Raw genomic sequence first — 22,903 nt, forward strand, 5'->3', positions numbered from 1 at the left:
TTTATGAATATGTATTTTTGCCCGTATTTTGCTTTCCCGTATTCCGTGTCAAAATTATATTTCCGTTTTTACGTAATTAAATTATTGTGATTTTTTTTATTGCGGGATGTCCTAGTGGGAAGGGCGATGGGAAGGGCGGATTGTGCAGGGGATGTCCTAGTGACGTGGCAGTGGGATGGGAAGTTCTAGTGACGTGGCAGGAGGTGTTTTTGAGATGTCCTAGTGGATGTCCTAGTGAGATATCCGTCCACTGGAGATGCTCTAAGACATTCCCCAAAATCCTAAATCCTTTTTTATAGATAGATGCGTTTTAAGCACTGTATTTTTTCCGTTCCCCAAATCTCCCGCATTTTCTCGGTTATGGAAAAGGCCACCGCCAGAAAACCGCCACTCCCTCCCCATCGTCAAAGGTCATATTTAATTGGCCTTCCCTTGCTGATCACCCGACGTTCACATAGCTATCTCTCTCTCACCCTCTCTCTCTCTCTCTCTCTCTCTCACTTTGCAGATTGGATGAGAAGGCCTCCGCCACCGCCGGAAAGCCGCCCCTCCATCCCCATCGTCAAAGGTCAAATCGGCGTTTCCTTGCCCTTAATTATCAGCCTAATTTTACATAGCCATCTCTTTTTCCCCCCTGCAGAATGGATGAGAAGGCCTCCGCCGCCGCGAGAAAACCGCCCCTCCTCCCCGTCGTCAAAGGTCAAATCGGCGTTTCCTTGCCCTTAATTATCAGCCTGATTTTACATAGCCATCTCTTTTTCCCCCCTGCAGAATGGATGAGAAGGCCTCCGCCGCCGCGAGAAAACCGCCCCTCCCTCTCCGTCGTAAAAGGTCAAATCCGATGCTTAAATTAGGAGTACTAATTTACAGAGCATATCTCTCATTATCTCTTGTTTTTTTTGGGGCAGAAAATCGGATGAAACACCAAATCGTTCTTGGGTTGCCGATCAGCTGCGGTGTAGGGATGGATATGTCAAAATCTCATCTAAGATATGTGTATCAATGGTGAGGGATATGTACAATGTGCGAGCAGACTGGGCTGATGTTTTTAATGTTGATTTGGCTCAATACTTGATAGCCAAGGTTCAATCTATTGAGCATGATGATCATGATCAGTCTGCCTTATCCCTCCTAAAGGATGATCATTTACGTCTAGCGTTATTCTTCTTCCGGGACTTCACACTATTGCTCCTTTCTCTCTGCCAGGTTGACGGAAATTTGTGGGCTGATCGTTTGGCTCATCATCTCATGCAATATATTGCAATGAAGCTTCAGTCAGCCATCAAGCAACCTGATGCTGATGCTGGTGGTGACGATTCTAGCCCCTCAAAGAAACTCAAGGGATCATAGTCTTTTATCAATCAATCTCTATTTTTCTTGAAAATGTTACAACGGAGGGAGTACTATCTAATAATTAGGTTTAAGGTCGAATTCGTATTTTTGTTCTTGTTTGTCAAGTTTTGAAGATTAAGTAGTGATCATCAACAAGTTGGTAGGAGTTCTGCATTTTGATTCTCTATTATACTCCCTACTTTGTGATGGTTGGTGCATTTTCTATTGATAGATTGTTTTTTAAGTAGTTTAGTTGCAAGTCTAGTTTGAGGAATTTGCTATTTCAGTTGCTCTGGACTGTATGTCTCCCCATCTGCATGCTGCCTTCAATGTCATGGTGGAAAGTATTAAATAATTCTATTAGGACTTAGTCTGTTTCCCTGTTGTAAAGAGAAGCTTCTACAACGTAGAAGCACACAATGCTTCTTGCAGCAACCAAGTTCTCTAGGTAAACAATATTCCTACCAGTTCAAGATTCTCAACTTTTTACTCTCATCATCATCCTAACTTTAAAATCTTGGTAAAAAATTAAAAGTCAAAATTGGCCTATTTAGGAACCACCCAACAATACTACTCCTATAACACTTAGCTTCTAGAATACTTCTTTCGTATTAAAAAAATCGAAACATTTGAAACGATTTGAGTTTTAATGTATACTCAGTAAAGCAAGGGAAAAATGAGTAAAGCAAGAGTGATGCGGAGAAATAGTAGTGAAAGTAGAGTTAGTGAATTGACTTGTGATGAAGAGAAATAGTAGTAAAAATAGAGTTACTGAATTGACGCTTAGCCACGGTATCGATGCAAATAACGTAAATAAAATAAACCGCTTACATAAAAAGACCAAATATTTTATTTGTGTAACGTTTTTAATATGCCGTTGTTTCTCACATAGACCCCATTTAATTGTGGATGTCGCGGCTTTGCGAAAATTTACAAAATTGGACATTTGAGGGTAAAGTTACCTGGTAAAATATACTGTCGGCGCTTCAAGTAACTTGAGGGCTATTTTCGACAAATCACGACTACTTACTCGTTAATATTAGTAATTAAATATGGTGTGACTTTCATACTATGAAACGGTTGTAAATTACTCCACCACGTATTTTAAATTTATTTTTGAAAGACTTTTATTTGGCTTTGAACGGATTCGTAATAGTATATTCCATTTTGAAGTAGTGATAGTTTAGTATCTTCAAAAATCAAAATTTCTCGAGAGCTTTTATATTCTTTCCTCATATTTCCGTATATTAGATAGTCAGCCATAATAGTATTAAGGATTAATTTGAAACTTCACCGAAAATCATGCTTTAAATCTAAGAGGAAAAATGTAGAGTTTTTTCCATTATTTCATAGTCACTTAAGTTGACATTCATATGTGTAGATATACTATACTCTCAATTTATATCTTCATTTTATGAACATTTTTTGTTAAAAAAATATTTTCTACGTAATGGTATAAATTTTTTTGAGACGACACTATATGCATACATCCGGTTAAGTCAATTTGCATTTACTAAAGTATCACCATTTAAAAATGTCATGAAGTACACTAGTACTCCCTTCGTCCATGATTAAATGTTCATATTTGATCGGCATGAGTTTTAAGAAATTATTTGACTTTATGAAGTAAATGAGTAGAAAAAATTAGTAGAATATGAGTCTTACTTTTATATAATGATTTTTTAATAAAATGTGAGTAAATGAGTTAGTTGATTGTAAGGTTCACTTACTGAATATAGTAAAAGCAAAATGAGACATTTATTATTGGGCGGATGAAAAGGAAAAAATGAAATATCTAATGGCGAACTAAGGGAGCAGTAATTTACAAAGGTGCTTGACACTATATTATATTATTAACGATTAAACAGTGGATGATTTGTTTAAAATATCCCCGTAGTTACTGCAAGCACCGACAGTTTTATAGTACTTTTATTCAACTAGGCAATGTCCAATTTCGTAAATTCATCCCAAATAAATGCGGTAGGAGTAATACATTAAAATTATTGGGTGATTAAAGGGACAAAGGGATAGAAAGATAGTAGTAGGAGACTAGGAGTAGTATTTTATTTATATTTTGGAAAATGATTTTTTATTTTCGAAAATATATTGCGGTTTCATTTATGAAGCCCTTTAATACTCCCTTTAATACTTTTGCTAGGGGATAGGCTTTTTTTGGGTTCGACTAATTAATCCATCCTGCTCGATTGAGTTTGCGAAATAAGATTGAAAATTTTCTTGCAAATAGCAAATGTTAAACCCGTGACTTCAAGGTCAGTACGACTCTGTCAACGCATAGCGTATAACTCTTTTATTCAATTCTAAAGAACATGTTACACTAAAAAAAGATACAAAGCACACAAATTATGTCTCTCTCTCTCTCTCTCTTGCAACAGAGTTGCCAAAGGTGATCGGCTACTTGATGAATGGCTGCCTCATCCTCCATCTTCATCTTCTCACTCACCTCCTTCATTCTCCGCCTCAACCCTTCCCCTCTCTCCCCTCTCAGCACCGCATCAATCGCCTTCCCAATCTCCTCCCCTTTAAACCCTCCCTCCTCCTCTCCCTCCACCTCCACACACACCCCAGTCTCCGCCAGCATCTTCACATCCACAAACATATTCGCATTCACCGGCATCCCCACCACCGGAACCCCGTAGTAAACGCTCTCATTCACCGAGCTCCACCCGCAGTGGCTCACAAACCCCCCCACGCTCGGATGCCTCAGTATCCTCTCCTGCGACGCCCACCCCACCACCACCCTCCCCCTCCCCCTCACCCCCTCCGGCAACACCACCTCCGCTTCCTCTCTCCCTCTGATCGCCCACACGAAGCCGGCTCCCGAGATCTCGAGCCCCTTTGCCAGCTCAGATATTTCCTTGTCTGATAAAAAGTATTCGCTCCCGAACGAAATGTAGACGATGGAGTGCTCCTCTTGCTCTCCCAACCATCTCATTATGTCGTCTTCGTCAAGATTCTCATTGTCTATTTTATTGTTGTCGTCGACTAGGGTTCCGACAGGGAGGATTTTCTTGTGGGGGATGAGGTCGGAGAGGTAGTTTAAGTAGTTGTGTTCGAGGGAGGGGATTGTGCGGAGGAGGATAGGTGGAAGCAGATGAGGGTGGAGTTTTGGCCGCGGCCGAAGACGTGGGAGAGGAGTAAGTGGAAGAGGGAGTCTAGGGTTTGTTTCTCGGAGGGGCGGAGGAGGAGGGGGTTGGGGGAGGGTAAGGGGGGGAGGGAGGGGGAGTTGTAGGAGTGGAGGGTGTAGGAGATGGTGGTGGCGCTGAGGGGGGAGAAGTGGACGGCGGGGATGTTGAGGGAGGCGGCGGAGGAGGCGGCCCAGGGCTGGAAGACGTCGAAGATGAGGAGGTCGGGGAGGAGGGAGGAGAGGAGGAGGGAGAAGGAGGGTTGGGAGGTTTGGAGGGCTTGGATGAGGGGGAGTTGGAGGTGGGAGGGGAGGTTCTTGGTGGTGTGGAGGTGAGGGGGGAGGGAGGGGGTGGGGGGGAGGTGGAGGGGGTGGGTGGAGATGGAGGTTTGGAGGGAGTGTTTGAGGAGGAAGGAGGTGATGGAGGGGATGTTGACGGCGGTGGTGGTGAGGTGGATGTGGAAGTCTTTTTGGATGGAGAGGATTCTCTTGGCTAGTTGGAGGTAGGGGAAGATGTGGCCATGGGCTAGCCATGGGAACATTAGTATCTTCTTCTTCCTATTGCTTGTTTGTGGATCCATCACAAAGATAATGACAAAGAGAGAGAGTGGAGATTGGTTTACTAGCAAGCTCTTGTATGAGTGTTTATATAGTGTGGAACTTCGAAACAACTATCAAGTTTGTGATTTTTAAAGCACTTGGTTGATTTGTAAAATTGTTACATTATGTTTTATGGTTGTTCATTTAAATTGTATTCCGCGTATGTGATTTTTAACCATGAGATTATATAGTTGTATCTGGTTTTAAGTAATTAGTTCAAAATATGATGTTACTCTAATGAAATTAAATCGATATGTGCATCGCATGGACGTGATTCTAGTTTGTATAGAAGAATAATATTTCAATACAAATATTTTATTTGTTGTAACGTTTTAAATATGTTGTTATCTCCGTCATAGGACCGCATTTAAGTGTGGATGTCGCACCTTTGCATGAATTTACGAAAATGGTCAATTAAGGTTCATGTTACTACCCAGTAAAATACTGTCGGTGCTTCAAGTAACTTGAGGGCTATTTTCGGCTATTTTGAATTTAATATGGTGTAAATTTCATACTTTGTTAGGAAGCACCAGTGTAAATTACTCCACCACATATTTTTAATTTATTTTTGAAAAACTTGGCTTTGAACGGATTCTCGGTAGTATATTCCATTTTGAAATAGTGATAATTTAGTACTATATGCACATTGTCACATTGACGTAATTACCCGGAATCAATAATAGTTTACACTTTACAGTGATAAACGGTGTCATTTTATCTTCTAAAAATTAGAAGAAAAAACTCAAAAACAAAATTTCACGAAAGCTAATTATACTTTCCCCCAATTTTCGTCTATTAGATAATCCTAACTAGGATTAATTTAAGACTTCATAATTTAAAATTTAAGAAGGAAACGATAGAGTTCTTTCATTATTTCATATTCCCTCCGTCTCACGTTACTTGAGGCGTTTCTTTTCGGCACGAGATTTAAGAAAGTTGTGTTAAGTGAATTAAATAAAGTAGAGGGGGAATAAAGTAAGAAAAAGAAGAGAGAGTAAAGTAAAAGAAAGAGTAAAGTATGTGTGATTATATGTTTTGTTTTTAGCTAAAAAGAGAAAAAGAGAAATGACTCAAGTAACTTGGACAACCCAAAAAGAAATACGACTCAAGTAACTTGGGACGGAGAGAGTAATAATTTAAGGTGATGAGTCGGTACATTCATCTGTGTAGATAGGGTCAATGGCTATAATACTACACTATAAATTCACCAATATCTGCAAACTAAAGTAATTAAGTTTAATATTTTCTGGAATATTAAAATGATTTAGTTATTGAGATTTAAAGATTAGTACTCCATTTGTCCCATAAATAGATGATACACTTAGATAATGGCATGAGATTTTAGGAGATGTTATTTTGTGTGTTGAATGATGAGAGAAAATAATACTCCCTCCGTCCCATAAAAATTGCCTCATTTTTCCATTTCTGCACCTCCCACAAAATTTGTCCCATTTAACTTTTTACCATTTTTTGTAGTGGACCTCATATTCCACTAACTCATTCATACTCACATTTTATTATAAAATTAATATATAAAAGTATGACTCACATTCCACTAACATTTTCAACTAACTTTTCATTATATTTCTTAAAATCCGTGTCCGGTCAAAGTGAGACAATCTTTGTGGGACAAATAGAGTATATTTATATTAACGTGAAAGAGAACTTTTTCAAAAAAAAATGAGATATCTTTTATGGGATAAACTTAAAAGAAAAATGTAACGTCGTTATTGGACTGAGGAAATAGTACTTTTTATCCAATAGTTGAAAGTATATTTATTCTATCACAAGTACTTTACTACTCCTAGGTGGTAGTGCTAAATTTTAAGTAAAAGGAGGAATAATTAAGTGTCATTGCCCTCATAAAATAAAATTATGAGAGTCAACCCACAAGGAGAGAGAGGTTAATTACTTTAAAAATTCGCAAACTGTGATACTATAAGTTATCCTAATACTCCAAAACAAACTAATTTCATACTTTTAGGTATTTGGCTCCAAATAAAAAAATGGTATTGAAGTGGCAAAATTTTATTTGAACATATGTCAACACGAATGCACTTTGGAAAACTACAACTATATCCGAATACCTGTTTTTACAGTTAACGCTCTGACTAAGTCGTTGAATAAAATACAAATAATGGTTATTTCATTCCTAACAATCTGGAAATTAAAATAATAAATAAATAGATTTGAAATATCATTATCGCATTCACATGCAATAGACAAAATTGCAAAAATGTTAGGACCATTCTCGTTATATTTGGTCAATCAAACGAATCCAATTTTTATGTGATGGATTCAATTAAGTGAAATGAACAAAAAGCATCAATTCCATCAAAATTAACGTAATTTGCCATATTCCCTAATTGATTAATAGGTTTAATTCTTAAATACATTAAATTCTTTTGACTTCCCTATTCTCTCTTTTAGGGTTTTTTTCACAAATTCACACATCTCCAGATTCCATTCAATTCCTTCTTCTGGTTCTGGGCATTTTATCTACAGATTTTTGGGGATATTTTTCATTAAAAACCCTAATGCCCACAACATTTTGTCGGTATATTCAATTTTTTTTGGTTGATCTAATCTTATTTCATTGATTGGCCTCTTAATCTTTGTCCCCTTTTAAAAGGCCAAAAATTTCATCGCAATTGGGCATTTTTCTGCTCTTCAAGAGAAATTAGAAAGATTTCAAATTGTTTGCTTGAAAATGAAATGAGGGTTTTTGGTTTGGTAGTGGAGAAGTATTACAAGAACGTGCTGTCGGTTTTAGTTTGGGTATTTTCATGATTTACCTTTTCCTTTTTCCCTTTCAAATTTTCCAATTTCATTTGTGTTGGAAATAAATCATTTACCTCCCTCCCCATCTCTCTAGATTAGCTGTAAAATGAATGTTTATGCAATGTAAAGCTCCTTTTGTACTATACTTATGCTCAACAGTCTTTACATTTATCCATCTCTCTCTCTGCATTTCCTTATATTTTATGGTTCCTCTGCAAATAATTCTTCTCCACACCAATGTCTCCAATGCTTTGGAGACGTCTAGCTTCCTTCACAACTCCCACGCGTCATAAAAAATGAAATCTTTTGTAGCATTCTCTCTCTTCCCCTCCATTTTCAACTCAAAGTTCAAACCTTTCTACTGCATTTCCCCCAATTCTTGATTAATCGAGCTAAAGGGCCACCGAAAGATTCAATCTTGAAGCAAAAAAAATGGCCCCATCTCTGTGGTGGGCGAAGGAGTCGCACAGAGGCACGCCGGTGGTGGTGAAAATGGAGAAGCCGAACAACTGGTCGATGGTGGAGCTCGAGTCCCCCTCCGACGAGGACTTCATCTGCCCAAACGACGCCGTGGCCAAAGGCGGCCGCAACCGCAACGCCAAGCAGCTGACTTGGGTGCTCCTCCTCAAGGCCCACCGCGCCGCCGGCTGCCTCACCTCCATCGCTGCCGCATTCGTCTCCCTCACCTCCGCCGTCCGCCGTCGCGTGGCCTCTGGGCGCACCGACGGCTTGGATTCCTCCTCCAAGTCGAGATTCTTCTCTTGCATCAAGGCGTTCTTGTGGCTGTCTCTGCTTCTGCTCTGTTTCGAAATGGCAGCTTATTTCAAAGGGTGGCATTTCTCGCAGCCGGATTTATACAGCTTGGCCGACGCCGCGGTGGTTAGGGGCGCGTTTGATTCACTCTACTCCACTTGGGTTTTGATCAGAGTGGGCTATCTCGCTCCGCCGCTGCAGCTTTTGATCACGCTCTGCATAGTCCTCTTCCTCATCCAGAGCCTGGACAGGCTTGTTCTCTGCTTGGGTTGCCTTTGGATTAAGCTCAGGAATATTAAGCCTGTTGCCAAACAGTGCATTGAGGATCTTGAGTCTGGTGATGGTGATGGCTATTTCCCCATGGTGCTTGTTCAAATCCCAATGTGCAATGAGAAAGAGGTATTTGCTTTCTTCACATTCTTGAATTCTTGATTTATGTGTTGTTTTTAATTTTATTGAGTTTGGGGGTTTTGGGATAGGTTTATCAGCAATCTATAGCTGCTGTGTGCAATTTGGAGTGGCCAAAGGGGAGGATGTTGGTTCAAGTATTGGATGATTCGGATGATCCGCTAACGCAGTTGATGATAAAGGAGGAAGTTCATAAATGGCAGGAGAATGGTGCCAACATCATATACAGGCATAGAGTGATTAGGGAGGGGTATAAAGCAGGCAATCTTAAGTCAGCCATGAATTGCAGCTATGTCAAAGATTACGAATTTGTTGCCATTTTTGACGCTGATTTCCAGCCCAGTCCGGACTTTCTGATGCGAACCATTCCTCACTTTAAGGTATCTTTTGCTTTTTTGATTGAATGTGTCTGTTTCTTGAATTCTTGAATCCCTTAGCATGCTTTAAGGTTGATTATCTTGTGATGTAATGTGATTTGGATTATGTCATGATGATATGCTTGTGAATGAAAAGTTTGGTTTCACTTTGGATTTGGTAGGATAATGAGGAGGTAGGACTGGTCCAGGCAAGGTGGTCATTTGTGAACAAGGATGAGAATCTGCTTACGCGGTTGCAGCTGATTAATCTGGCTTTTCATTTCGAGGTGGAGCAGCAGGTTAATGGGATATTCTTGAATTTCTTCGGCTTCAATGGGACCGCTGGCATATGGAGGATAAAGGCGTTGGAGGAGTCGGGCGGGTGGTTGGAGAGGACCACTGTCGAAGATATGGACATTGCTGTTCGCGCCCATCTTCACGGTTGGAAGTTTGTTTTCCTAAATGATGTTGAGGTAGCTGCTTTTGAAGATCTTTTTTTGCCTTTACTTGCTTTCTTGTGTGTATTGGTATTTAGTAATGTTGCTGCTTTCTTGAATGTCCAGTGCCAATGTGAACTTCCCGAGTCGTATGAGGCTTACCGGAAGCAGCAGCACAGATGGCATTCCGGCCCAATGCAGCTGTTCCGTCTCTGTTTGCCTGCCATTATCCGATCAGAGGTACGAGAGAGAGCCTTTTCCTCCCTTTTATGTAAAAATGTGTTCAAGATTTTGTTTTGGTGTGATTAGCTAATGATATGTAAAAATGCGATGTTGCAGATGAGCATTTTGAAGAAGGCCAATATGATCTTCCTATTTTTCTTGCTAAGGAAACTTATACTTCCCTTTTACTCATTCACACTTTTCTGCATCATTCTCCCAATGACCATGTTTGTTCCGGAAGCCACGCTCCCTTCGTGGATCGTTTGCTATATACCGGCCGTCATGTCGTTTCTCAACATACTCCCGGCGCCAAAATCGTTCCCGTTCATCGTCCCTTACCTCCTCTTCGAGAACACCATGTCTGTGACCAAATTCAACGCCATGATCTCAGGCCTCTTCCAGCTCGGGAGCGCGTACGAGTGGGTCGTCACCAAGAAATCCGGGCGCTCGTCCGAGGGCGACCTCATAGCCCTGGTGGAGAAGGACCAGCTCCCAACGCGCCACAGGAACAACTCGGAGCCTAATCTGGACGAGATGCGCGAGGAGATAATGCAGCAGGAGCAGCTCGCGGCTCAGAAGGAGAAAAAGAAGAAACACAACCGGATCTACACGAAAGAGCTGGCTCTCGCATTCCTTTTGCTCACGGCATCAGCAAGAAGCCTTCTGTCGGCGCAAGGTATCCACTTTTACTTCTTGCTCTTCCAAGGGATATCCTTCTTGCTCGTCGGCCTAGATTTGATCGGTGAGCAAGTCGCGTAGGGCGAATAAACATGCCATAGCAATGTAAATCGGTAGAGAAATCGTCTTTGGATCGGTATGTGGATACTTGAGATAAAGATTTTATTATACGACAAGAACTTGAACACGAGAAATACGCGAATATATGGGATGAAAGTCGCCTTCTCCCTGCGTCTGCGCGCCTTATCGGGGAAGGCGCGGGATACGATGATCTCTTCCTCGAACGGGAGAGTAGAGGAATGGCGATGATCATTGTTAGTTTTCTTGTCTGGATTCTTTTGTTTTTTTTGGGGTAATATTCTTTTGTAAGAAGAATTCATCGTTCATTCACAGCTGAGGAATTCATTGATATGATAAATTGTGATTCACTTGTTGTTGAGTTGGATGGAGGTTTATCTCTCTGTATCCTACCTCACTTTGTTCAAAGGTATAATAATATCATAATCTTGATCAATTTTTGTAACTTGTGTAATGTCATAATTTTTCAATTTGAATCAAAATATGAGATATTTAAAAGCTAAATTGTTAGAAGAATCATGAAAATTTATTGAATTCTGGTTCATTTCGCAGTTTTAAAATTCTACTACAAAAATCATAGTAAGGTTTAATATTAAAAAAAGTTGCATGTGTAATACACTAATACTACTATATTGTTATATAGTATCTCATATTGATGATATGACTAAAATTTGTTGAAGTGCGTTGCAAAACTAAATAAGAATCCTAGTATAAAGATTCATATATATATATATATATATATATATATATATATATATATATATATATAGGGTCCTGTTAGGTTGAGATTTTTTAGCTTAATTGAGAATTGAGATGCATTTTCAGCCACTCATTTTGAAATATCAACTGCAAGTAGATTATGTCAACTAAGGGGTATTATCGTCATTTCATTTCAATAGTCAGAATATCAAATGTCAACAACACGTATTAAAATGTCAACAACTAAAAAAAATTAATTTTTTTAGTTTTTTTTTTTATTTTTTTTTAATATTTTTTAAAAAAAATTTAAATTTTTTTTTAATTTTCGCGCGATGTCAACTACTGAGACATTATGTCAACTACGATGTGTAGCCTGCACATCAAATGTCAATAGCCTGCACATATAATGTCAACAGCTTATAGTTGACATTATATGTGTATAGTTGACATAAATCGTATATGTAGTTGACATTATATATGTGTAGTTGACATGAATTGTATATGTAGTTGACATTATATGTGTGTAGTTGACATAAATTGTATATGTAGTTAACAAAAAAAATAAAAATAAAAAAAAATAAAAAAAATAAAAAAAAAATAAAATTCGAAAAAATAAAAAAATAAAAAATCGAAAAAAAAATTAATATTTTTTAAAAAGTAAAAAAATATTTATTAAATAAAATGTATAATGAAATTACCATTCTGCCCTTTCATAATTAATTAATGTAAAAATATTTTCCATGTGGCAAATTCTGGACCACTCATTTAATAAAAATGAGTGGTTAATAATGCATCTCAATTCTCAATTAGGTTAAAAAATCTCAATTGATCACAACCCTATATATATATATATAATAGTAACAAACTTAAATTATGGTTGTTGTGGTTGTGGAATATTCGATTTCACTTAAATTATGCATGTAAGAGAATAGTGAACAATGTTAAATATTATGGTTTTCAACCGATTTTTAAAATTATGCTACATAAAATTTTGCCAGATTTTATGATTTTTCCGACAATTTTCTCAAATTAAAATGCTAAACTCAATTTATTTGATCAAGAAGATTACGCTATTTTTACTATATAATAACAAAACAATGCTCCCTCAAATTTTCAATGGTGTACTCTAAAATGCCACACTAAAAAGAGAATTCTCACCATGTATCTAATAAATTCCCTAAAATATTTTATTATACTTTGCAATTTTGGCGATTGGATATACCTAATTCTTTGGATACCTTCCCTACATTCATGACGGTCAATAAAATAGCATTGGATTTACATTTAGACATTTAGTATAGCGTTGATTTATTTAGTGCGAACTATTATGATAAAATATTGAATAATTTTCGGATAATTCATTTTTGTAATTTTCATTAACTAAACTACAAAATAAACAGCATTGTACAATCATATGTAAATGTTTTCATTTAATGAGGAGTAGATAATATGCTATACAGTATACAGTTTCGAGTCTAGCCTTTCAAAGAATAATTCCCAACCACTTTATTATGTAGTCTACTATCTCTACCTTCTTTAGCCAGCATTTAATTTTTAATTTGTCTGTCACAATAAAAATAGGAGTTGAATCAATAAGTAACCAAGCAACAAAATTAATGATTATTAATGGACGAATGCCCTATTTGTTGTATTGCAGCTAAAGAAACATGAATGGACATTCATTGAACAATGTGTGGTAGTATCTTACACACAATTAACTATTAGCCAACGCATTTTCTCCTTTTCTTTTGTAGGGTATTTCCAACGGTGACATAAGGCGCACGGCCCGGCGTGGGTGCACTGTACGCGTTGGAGGGGAGGCGCCAGACGAGAAGTCGAGCATTTGAACACTGTTCCACGCGATGCACGCCATATGCGCGTGCACAACATATGGCCATCTATGAGGGTATCATACATAGTGTTAAGTGCTCTGATGTGTTGGAGTTGTGAGGAAAAAATAAGGTGAATAGTGCAAGTAAATTGCAATTTTGATGTATGTGATTGTTGATTGATGCCTGTGTATTGTAGTAAGAGAGAATAACCTAATCTTTGTTACGTTTTCAATTATATAAATCTATGAGATTATGATAGTAATAGTGAAACTAAGTACTCATCGTTTCACAAACAATGACTTTGATAATGAGAGAAATATGCTTTAATGTAAAATTGATAAAAGTGAGAAAAGAAAAAAAGTAGTGCTCCAATATTATTTAAGTTTACATAATTAGAAGGAAAAAAAGTGATAAATGATGATGATATAATCATATAAGTTGTGAATAAGTGATGAATGTTTCGAGGTAATGTGTTGCAAATAACTTAAAATGGAGAATTCAAAAATGTGCTTTTTACTTGTTCTTACTTCACCACCTACAACTTCATATTTTATATTTAGTTTATGTTTAAAATAAAAGATACCAATAAACTAGCTAGGTCCTCTACAAAGACATGACAATAATAGGGATGACAATGTAGCCCGTAACCCGTGGGCTGACCCGAATAGGCCGCCAAATTTATAGGGTTAGGGCTGGAAATTTCTAGCCCGATAAAATTAAAACCCGATTAGCCCGCACCCAATTAACCCGCGACCCGTTAGGGCTAGACCCGAAAACCCGATAAAATTTCTATTATTCTATTTTTTACTCATAATTCGACATTTTATTGATTAATTTTATAATATAGATAACTAAAAAAATAACTTTCAATTTTATATTAAATATACAAATTATATATTGATTTTTTATTAATATAATAATTGATAAATAAATTAAAAACTTCAAATTCACTTAAAAAAATATTTAAATTTCTACAACATGCATTAAAATTTCTCGAAATATCTCAAATATTAGTATTTGATCATGTTTATGATTGAGTTTGACCATATATCTCAAATGTATCATAATTAAATATTTTACATTTTATGAATATAACTAATTATCATCGTTATTTATTGGATTGATTGCATGTAAATCTTATCGGTAGCAACCCGAGCTTTTAGGGTTAGGGTTGAACTTTTACAACCCGAAAAAATTCACAACCCGATTAGCCCGCACCCGATTGACCCGCAACCCGAGTAGGGCCGGCCCGAAACCCGATGGGCCGACCCGATTGACATCCCTAGACAATAATGCAACATATGCACTAAGGGCAAAATAAAAAATACTAGTAATAATTTAAATCCTAGTGATTAGGGATGGGACCATACATGAAGCAAGTGGCTAAAGAGGTAAACGGTAACCAGATTTTTTTGTTGATGTACAAATGTGTAAGAATGCGACCTTTGTCCATAAATAATTTTCCTCACAAACAACATGCACCCACATCACCCTTAATAGAGACAGTCTAACCAACTTTTCCAATTTATCTTATTCAATTCTCTTTAAACATTTTTTTTCTTTTTTATTTGAATAAAATATTAGCTATGGTTCGAGCGGTGGTCCAAAATCCAAGCTTAATTTGTAGTAGAAGTGTTAATTGTTTATTGGGTTTTCCCATAATGTATTTTCGTTCCCTTATTTCTTTTAATTTTGAAAGTTCAGTTCATAAAAAATCTCAAAGATTCTAAATGCATTATGATTATATTTTTGGAATATTTGGAAGTGAATCTCAAAGAATATTGGCTACTGGCAAGTTATGAAGATTTTAGGGGAGATAAAGCAAACGTAATATTTTTGGTTTGGATTTCATATTTAGTTCCAAGCAATTCCATTCTTGGTTTAGTTTGAGAGATTGAATTTGTACTTAATTTATTCTATTGTCTAAATATCTACAATTTCAGCCTCTTCCCATGAAAATAGTTTTTGAAAAAGAAGAGAACTTTTGGTAGGGGCCTAAGCTGTCTCATTGAGTTTATGCTCGAATTTGGGACCAAAACATTTTAAATGTTTGCATTAGGTTCCATCATAAGTTATTTTCTTCATATATCTAATTATTAAATGTAAATATAATTTTTTTTTCTAAAACAATAAATATTCCAAATATGTTGGTTCAAATTTAGTCGCGCCCAAAAATAATTTAAGAAAATGACTTATAGATAAATTCCCAACCTCTCAATATTTCAATAAATTAAACCTAATATATGAAATGTTGTAATTATACTATAACCGTTTGATTTGTTTCAAATTCATTCCTTGTCATTTTTTTGCACGAGTTTGGAGTTCGATATTTAGACTAATTACAACATTTAGGCTGTTTTCTCATGTGTGGTGTATATACAGTCCCACATTTATTAAATCATAAGTGAATGTTTTTTAATACGATCACAAAAAATAATGTGTGTGGGCTATTGGAATTTGTGCAAGTCCAATTTGGTACAGCTCATATAATTAAAGCCTAGACAAGCTTTGAAATGAAGATATAATTGTGACCTCATATGTTTCGTGATATATCTGTACCAATAAATAAGGCTGGTGGCATGACCTACTAGTGAGTAGTGCCACAAATAATTTCAATTTTTATTAATACTAATTGTCACCAGCTAATATTAGGGCAAATATTACTTTTATGTATTAAACTTGAATTTGAAAAAAAAAATGACTTAAAAGGAGAAAGGAGTAGGCTGAGTGAAGACGTGGATGTGCATTGAAAAATAGTTTTTATTTTTATTAGTTCTGGAAATTAATTATGATGTTGAGTGGACTTGGATCACTTGATTTGTAATGCAGGCCTTAGTTGATGGACTGAAAAGAAAAAGAAAAAGAAAAAGAAGAAGAAAAGAATAGAATAGTAATGCTACTTAGCCATTATAAGATCAAAATATGCAAAAGTACTGTTGTGAAGAAGAAACACTGATTGGGATAATTATTTAATAAACCCTTATCATGATCAATACATGAGGCAGTGAGAACAAGAAAAACAATGATTGCATTCAAGTCCTTTTAATTTAACTTTTAAAAAGAATTTCGAATATAAAATTTTTGACTCGACTTATTTTAACACAAATAATACCCGCAAGTGTACGGGGCTAGTGTAGCAATCAGTAAGCAAGAGTATCGTATCCCACAGAGACAATTTTGTATCAACTTAACTACCACGAACAAAGATCAACGACTATCTAGACAATCAAGTGCAGTTTGGTTTGTTCTAACTGTTGGCAATTGAAACTAAAAATATAACATATAATTGTCCCACATCGGTGTCAAGAGAAAACTGAAACTAATATATAAGTCTCATGGGCCCCTCCTCCTATCACCAATTGGTTTTAGGATGGAATCCATGGATTTCTATCATGGTATCAGAGCGGGTCGCCGACTGTGGGTCAAATTTAACTGACCCAACAGTATATCTGGACCGAAACCGAAAAAATGACTGACCCAGCAGTATATCTGGACTTAAAAATTTGGGCCAAGTGGTCCAACCGATCGAAAAAAAATTGGGCCGATTGTCCAATCGATTAGAAAAAAGTCCAACCCCTCCAAGGTTCACCTTAAAGGGTTTGAGGGAGTGTGTTGGCAATTGAAACTAAAAATATAACATATAATTGTCCCACATCGGTGTCAAGAGAAAACTGAAACTAGTATATAAGTCTCATGGGCCCCTCCTCCTATCACCAATTGGTTTTAGGATGGAATCCATGGATTTCTATCACTAACAACTACTAAAAGAACATAATAGGCAAGTAACAATTAAGAACAAGAAAACACGGTGTGATAATGATATGAAAGATAATATGGAGAAATTGTAGAACTCAAGGATCCGATGCACAATTCCAAGCTCTTATCCAATTGATTCGCCTTACCTTTTGGTGTCTCTAGAGTTACTAAGTCAACCACGATTATAGATTAAACCCCCTCCCGAGGTGAGAAACCTGTAGATTAGATGCTAGAATTGAAGTCCCCTTCTAATCCTAAAACCTCTAACTCCCAATAGTTTGATTAGGTTAATGACCTCACTCAAAACCTCAACTCTCCCGAGTTCTATTGTATTAAGGTGTGAGTTATTCTTCTTTCCGGATTAACTATTTCATCTCCCGATTAATCTAATTAATCCTACACAATCAAGTGGTGATCAAACAATTGAAAGGAATAAACCCAAGAATAATCAAATAACTACAAGAGCAAGGCAAGAACAAAATCAATCGGATAAAAACTATGAAATTAGTGCATCATCACCAAGAATTCTACAAGAATTGTTTAGCTACTCATGCTCATGACAAAAACCATGTTCAACACATAGGAATTCAACAAAAACATGAAATAAAGATACTAAGTACTCATGTGAGATCGATTTATGGAATGAAGCTTCAATCTTCCGATGTGGACTCTTCAATCTTCAAATCTCTCTCTCCAAAGTGTTCTTGGGGTGTGTGTGAATGTAGAAGGCGGTAGGTGCAGAATATCTCGAACCCTAGGCTTTCTCTCTCTTTTATTCTCTTCAAAAATCGCGTTTTCAGCTTTCAGACGCGTCAGACACTCCTACCCGGCCGGGTTTGTATTTTTGAACTATAAATTAACCCGGCCGGGTCCCCATTTTAGGACCGTTGCTGGACTCTGGCTCTACCCGGCCGGGTCGGATTATTGCACTGTAAATCCACCCGGCCGGGTCCTTCTTTTCGTGCCCCTGCTGCCTCTGAACACTTTATGCTCCATTTTCTCCTCTTTTCAGCTATCTTTCCTAGAACACTCAACAAAACACATAGAACTCCAAAGGTATAATAATCAGTTAGATGAAGTCAATTTCGAGTGATAAAATTGACATTTAGCATTTCAACATACCAATTACACCTGTGAAAATATGAGTTTGTCAATTATGCACAACTGAGTGACTCGATGTGTGTTTACAATGACACAGCTTATAAAAATTCAAAACTAATGACTTGATAGGGTTGATCAAATTAAAAATTAATAAAACATCGCAATTATAGTGAATTAATTTTAATAGGATTACGTAATTTTTTTGAAATTTAATCATTTCCTTTATTTTTATAAATATCACAATTTAAATAAATATTCCCTCCGTCCGCCATTAGGAGTTCCATTTCGGTTTTAAGAAATTTTAAAAAAAATAGATGAAAAGAAGTTAGTGGAATAGAGATCCCACTTATATATATTAGTTTTAAATGAAATGTGAGTGAAATGAGTTAGTAGAAGGTGTAACCCTATTACCATTTATGGTAAAAGTGAACCGGGACTCTTATTCGCGGACGGACTAAAATAGAAAAATGAGACTCCTATTCGCAGACAGAGGGAGTACATATGAAATTGAAGATTTAAGAAAGTATAAATAATCACATACCTTAGTGGTTAGACTATGAATAATAAAGTTTGGTATATTTTGTGATCTATGTAGTGTGTCTGTTTGTGAGCGCCCTAACGATTCTATTGGTGCGTACATTGTGACTATAACAATAACGATATAGTTAAAAGCTTGGAGAGAAGCTTGGTGATGGGGTACGTACTAAACAAGCCCAATAGCAGTGACGGCCCATCAGCCCAAAGCCCAAGGAAGAGTATCAGTTCGGCATTACCAAAGAGTTCGGCCCCAGCCCACAGCTCGGTAAAAGCCGACCAATCAAGCTCCACTCTCAGATCGGCAAAAGCTACTCGGCAATAGTTCAGCAGTTCGGTCTCAGTATTCGACCGAACTGGAAGATAGTCAACTCATGCAGGATCACATGCAGGATAGTGGACCAAGCACAGAGATAGTGGACTCATGCAGGATCTCATGCAGGATAGTGGACCCATGCAGGATCTCCATGACCTCCACGACATTCACAACCATCATTAGTGGTGATGCAAGCCACGATCTTAGTTCAATGTATAAATAGAACTCAGATCAGATAAAGAAGGGTTAAGTTCTCTAGAGATCAAATATCAAATAGCAAGTCTGTATTGTAAGCTGTAGAAAACAGATCAAGCAATACAACTCTGCCCTCTTTTCTTCCCGTGGACGTAGATTTACCTCAGTAAATCGAACCACGTAAATCTCTGTATCGTGATCTGTATTTTCCTGCATTCATCACCATCAAAAATTCGCCAAACCATCACTGGCGCCGTCTGTGGGAACAGAGAACCAAATTTGTGATAAAGCGAATTTTTGACCCTTTTTCCACCCCAAAAAAATGCATACCAGATCACATACTACCCGTAATACCGTTCGTGAAAACCATGAGGAAGCTAGTCCAGCCCGCAGGTCCGGAAAACAGCCTCGGGAGACATCTACTTCCAGTTTTCACGATGAAGGAACAAGCCGCTCAAAAGGTCCACACACCGAGTCTTCCCAGCAGCCTGATTTGAATGAGGCTGTCAAGCTGTTCTTGGCTGAGAAGCAGGATGAGTTCTTAGCCTTCCTGCAAAAGAGCCAAGAACCGAAGACGAAAACGGTGGATTCTCCTTCCTCATCCAGACATGAAAGTCACTACCGCAGTAGTGCCGTGTCTTCCAGGAAGAAGAATCCTCAACCCCGACATGTTCCTGTTCCTCCTCGGTACCGGAATCACAGGAGATCTCCATCTCCTCCATACCGAAGAGATGTCGGGTTCGCCATGTACGGAGCATTGAAGACTCCGCTCTCGGACGATATCACCCGAACTCCCCTTCCACAGAACTACCGAACTCCGTCGATGACTTATGACGGGTTAGTGGATCCTCATGATTTCTTGGGACGCTATCAGTATAACATGGCGAACCAGGGTCTCAATGAGGTCCATATGTGCAAGCTGTTTCCCGAGCTGCTTATCGGGAACGCAAGAAGGTGGTTCGATAGCCTCCCCCAAGGCAGCATTAGATCTTACCGAGATCTAATGGATGCTTTCCACAGGAGGTTCTTTCAGAAAGCGGAAGCCCGAATCACTTCGGCTCAACTGCTTTCTATACGTCAAGGTCGCGACGAAAAGATCAGCGACTTTATGACGAGATTCCACAAGGAATGCCTACAAGTAGATGATCTTAATGATCTACTTGTCATTTCGGCATTCCAAAATGGAATCCTGCCCGGAGCTCTCTACAGAAAGCTCGTGGAATGCAGTCCGCAAACAGCTCAACAGATGTGGGACATTGCGGACCAGTTCTCCCGTGCCGATGAGGCAGACCGTCGCAAACGGTCTTTAGACAGCTCATCCCGAGGAGACAGGAGGAAGCCCGATCACAGCGATCAGGGACATCCTCGCCGAACTCCTTTTGAAAGGATTCAAAGGACTCCGGTGCAAGACCGATTGGGGCCACGTCTCAATCCTGAGAAGCCGCCCGCTCAGTTCGTACCATTGAACAAGTCAAGAGCGGAAATTTTCGAACTGCATTCCGATATGTTCGAAAAACCAAAGCGGATGACGAAATCGGCCGCGCGTCGACCTCAGGATCAATATTGCTCCTTCCATCAAGACCACGGTCACGATACCGAGGAGTGCCGACATTTGGCTGCAGGTATTGATGCTCTTGTGAAAGCAGGGACATTAAAAAAATACCAAAGCAAGCAGCCGAAAAAGAACAAAAAGCAGAGAGGTGCGAACTGCGCTCCTCAGGATCCGAAAAGGCAACAGGATCCCGAAGACGATGACGAGCAGCAATATGATGGAGTAATCCTGACTATTGATGCTCTCCCTGCCGGGAAGACTAAATCGTCCCTGAAGTCAGAGCGCAGAGGCTTCAATCGAGAGGAGCCAACGCATAAAAGGCTGAAACAGGACGAAGTGATTACATTTTCAGATGCAGATCCCGTCCCGGCCATCTCTCCTCATCAAGACGCTATTGTCATCCAAGCCGGAGTGGCAAACAAACTGATCCACAGAGTGTTTGTGGATACAGGAGCGTCAGTCAGCATTCTTTTTAAAGAATGTTTCGATAAACTAGAAGTGGATCCAGCTCGGCTTAGTCCGGCACCACTTCCTCTGAAAAGTTTCGCCCAGGAGGACACCCGCCCTGAAGGTATTATCAGCCTTCCGATCACGGTGGGAAAAGCGCCTACAAGCTCCAGTACGATGATCGAGTTCTTTGTAGTAAAAGCTCGGTCTCCGTACAACATCATCCTCGGAAGAGACTGGCTCAACGCAGTTCGGGTCGTTTGCTCTACTTATCATCTCACCATCAAGCTCCCCACTAAAGGGGGGATAGCGGTCATCCGAGGTGATCAAAAGAGAGCAAAAGAGTGTCTGCAGATTGCGCTTAAAAGTGCCGAGCAATCAGATCGGCATCATCAAGCATAGCAATCACAACAGCCGGAGTCAGAGGCAAGCGAAATGACCGAAGTCACACCAGAGCCGAACTCAATGACCGTTCAGTTATACGAAGATGATCCATCCAGAACGGTCAAGATCGGTTTCGCGGGAACGCCTCTACTCCGGGAAAAGACCATCCAGCTCCTCAAGGAGTACAAAGATGTCTTTGCATGGTCTCCGTTGGACATGACCGGAGTGCCCTCTGAGGTAATCACTCATCGGTTAAATATTGATCCATCAGTCCGGCCTATAAAACAGAAGCAAAGACTCTTTGCGGCAGAAAGAAATCAAGTCATCCATGACGAAGTCCGCCAATTACTGAAAGCGGATGTATTATTCGAGGTGAAATATCCCTCTTGGGTGGCCAATCCTGTGATGATCAAGAAAAAAGAAGGAGGATGGCGGATGTGCATAGATTTTACCGATCTAAACAAGCACTGTCCTAAAGATTGCTATCCCCTTCCGAACATAGACAAAAAAGTAGAAGCTTTGATCGGCTTCGAAATTTTCTGTTTTCTTGATTTATACAAAGGCTACCACCAAGTCTTAATGGATGAGAATGATGCTCCAAAAACGGCTTTCATTACTGACTTCGGTATCTTTGCTTATAAAAAGATGCCGTTCGGTTTAAAGAATGCCGGAGCCACATATCAAAGGATGGTAGATAAGCTTTTTCGGCATTTGATCGGAAAGGAGGTTGAAGTGTATGTTGACGACATAGTCGTTAAAAGCAGAAGCACTTCGGAGTACGAAGACAATCTCAAGTCCACTCTCGACGTGCTCCGAAAAGCCAACCTCAAACTCAATCCCCAAAAATGTACCTTTTTGGTAGATTCGGGAAAGTTTCTAGGTTGTTGGGTTTCAAAGGAAGGACTCAAGGCAAATCCGCTAAAAGTTCAAGTTGTTCAGAACATGGCAATGCCGAAGTCCATACATGATGTGCAAAGGCTAACTGGATGTCTAGCCGCACTGAATAGATTCCTTTCCCAAGCAGCCGAAAAGCAAATGCCATTCTTCAAAGTGTTAAAGAAGGCACCAAAGTTTGAGTGGGGAGTCGAGCAGAAAAAGGCTTTTGACGAGCTCAAAAGTTATTTAGCCGAGCTTCCTATTCTCTCTGCTCCAACAGATGCTGAAGTGATATTCTTATACTTAGCGGCATCGGATCAGACCATTAGCGCGGTGCTTGTACGAGAAGAAGGCCTAAAGCAGCTTCCCATCTACTTTACAAGCCGAGCATTAAGAGGTCCAGAAACAAGGTATCAACCTCTGG

The 22,903-nt window shown here is 38.7% G+C and overlaps 2 protein-coding genes and 1 pseudogene across 6 annotated transcripts; 2 read left to right on the forward strand and 1 right to left on the reverse strand.

Annotated features, from left to right (window-relative positions):
- The first annotated feature begins 329 nt into the window (after positions 1 to 329).
- On the forward strand, positions 330 to 1,709 carry LOC121761044. Of its 5 annotated transcripts, none has more exons than XR_006041906.1 (6): positions 330 to 410; positions 509 to 568; positions 641 to 699; positions 772 to 831; positions 909 to 1,083; positions 1,207 to 1,709. XR_006041906.1 is itself a non-coding variant. In XM_042156632.1 (6 exons), the coding sequence occupies exons 1-6, from the start codon at positions 361 to 363 to the stop codon at positions 1,265 to 1,267; spliced, it is 387 nt and encodes a 128-aa protein (XP_042012566.1). In that variant the 5' UTR covers positions 336 to 360; the 3' UTR covers positions 1,268 to 1,709. The 5 variants fall into 5 exon arrangements, 4 of the variants coding, with proteins under 4 accessions (XP_042012563.1, XP_042012566.1, XP_042012565.1 ...); XM_042156632.1 differs by having other exon boundaries at positions 336 to 410; positions 909 to 1,005; XM_042156629.1 differs by having other exon boundaries at positions 909 to 1,709.
- A 1,883-nt stretch (positions 1,710 to 3,592) lies between these two features.
- LOC121761076 lies at positions 3,593 to 5,268 on the reverse strand (annotated as a pseudogene).
- A 2,269-nt stretch (positions 5,269 to 7,537) lies between these two features.
- LOC121760164 (probable xyloglucan glycosyltransferase 12) lies at positions 7,538 to 11,232 on the forward strand. Its single transcript, XM_042155788.1, has 5 exons — positions 7,538 to 9,007; positions 9,088 to 9,396; positions 9,555 to 9,845; positions 9,936 to 10,049; positions 10,149 to 11,232. The coding sequence occupies exons 1-5, from the start codon at positions 8,288 to 8,290 to the stop codon at positions 10,788 to 10,790; spliced, it is 2,076 nt and encodes a 691-aa protein (XP_042011722.1). The 5' UTR covers positions 7,538 to 8,287; the 3' UTR covers positions 10,791 to 11,232.
- The last annotated feature ends 11,671 nt before the right edge of the window (positions 11,233 to 22,903 follow it).

Source organism: Salvia splendens, chromosome 13 (genome assembly GCF_004379255.2).
Source record: "Salvia splendens isolate huo1 chromosome 13, SspV2, whole genome shotgun sequence".
In the NCBI taxonomy this organism is placed as follows: Eukaryota; Viridiplantae; Streptophyta; class Magnoliopsida; order Lamiales; family Lamiaceae; genus Salvia; species Salvia splendens.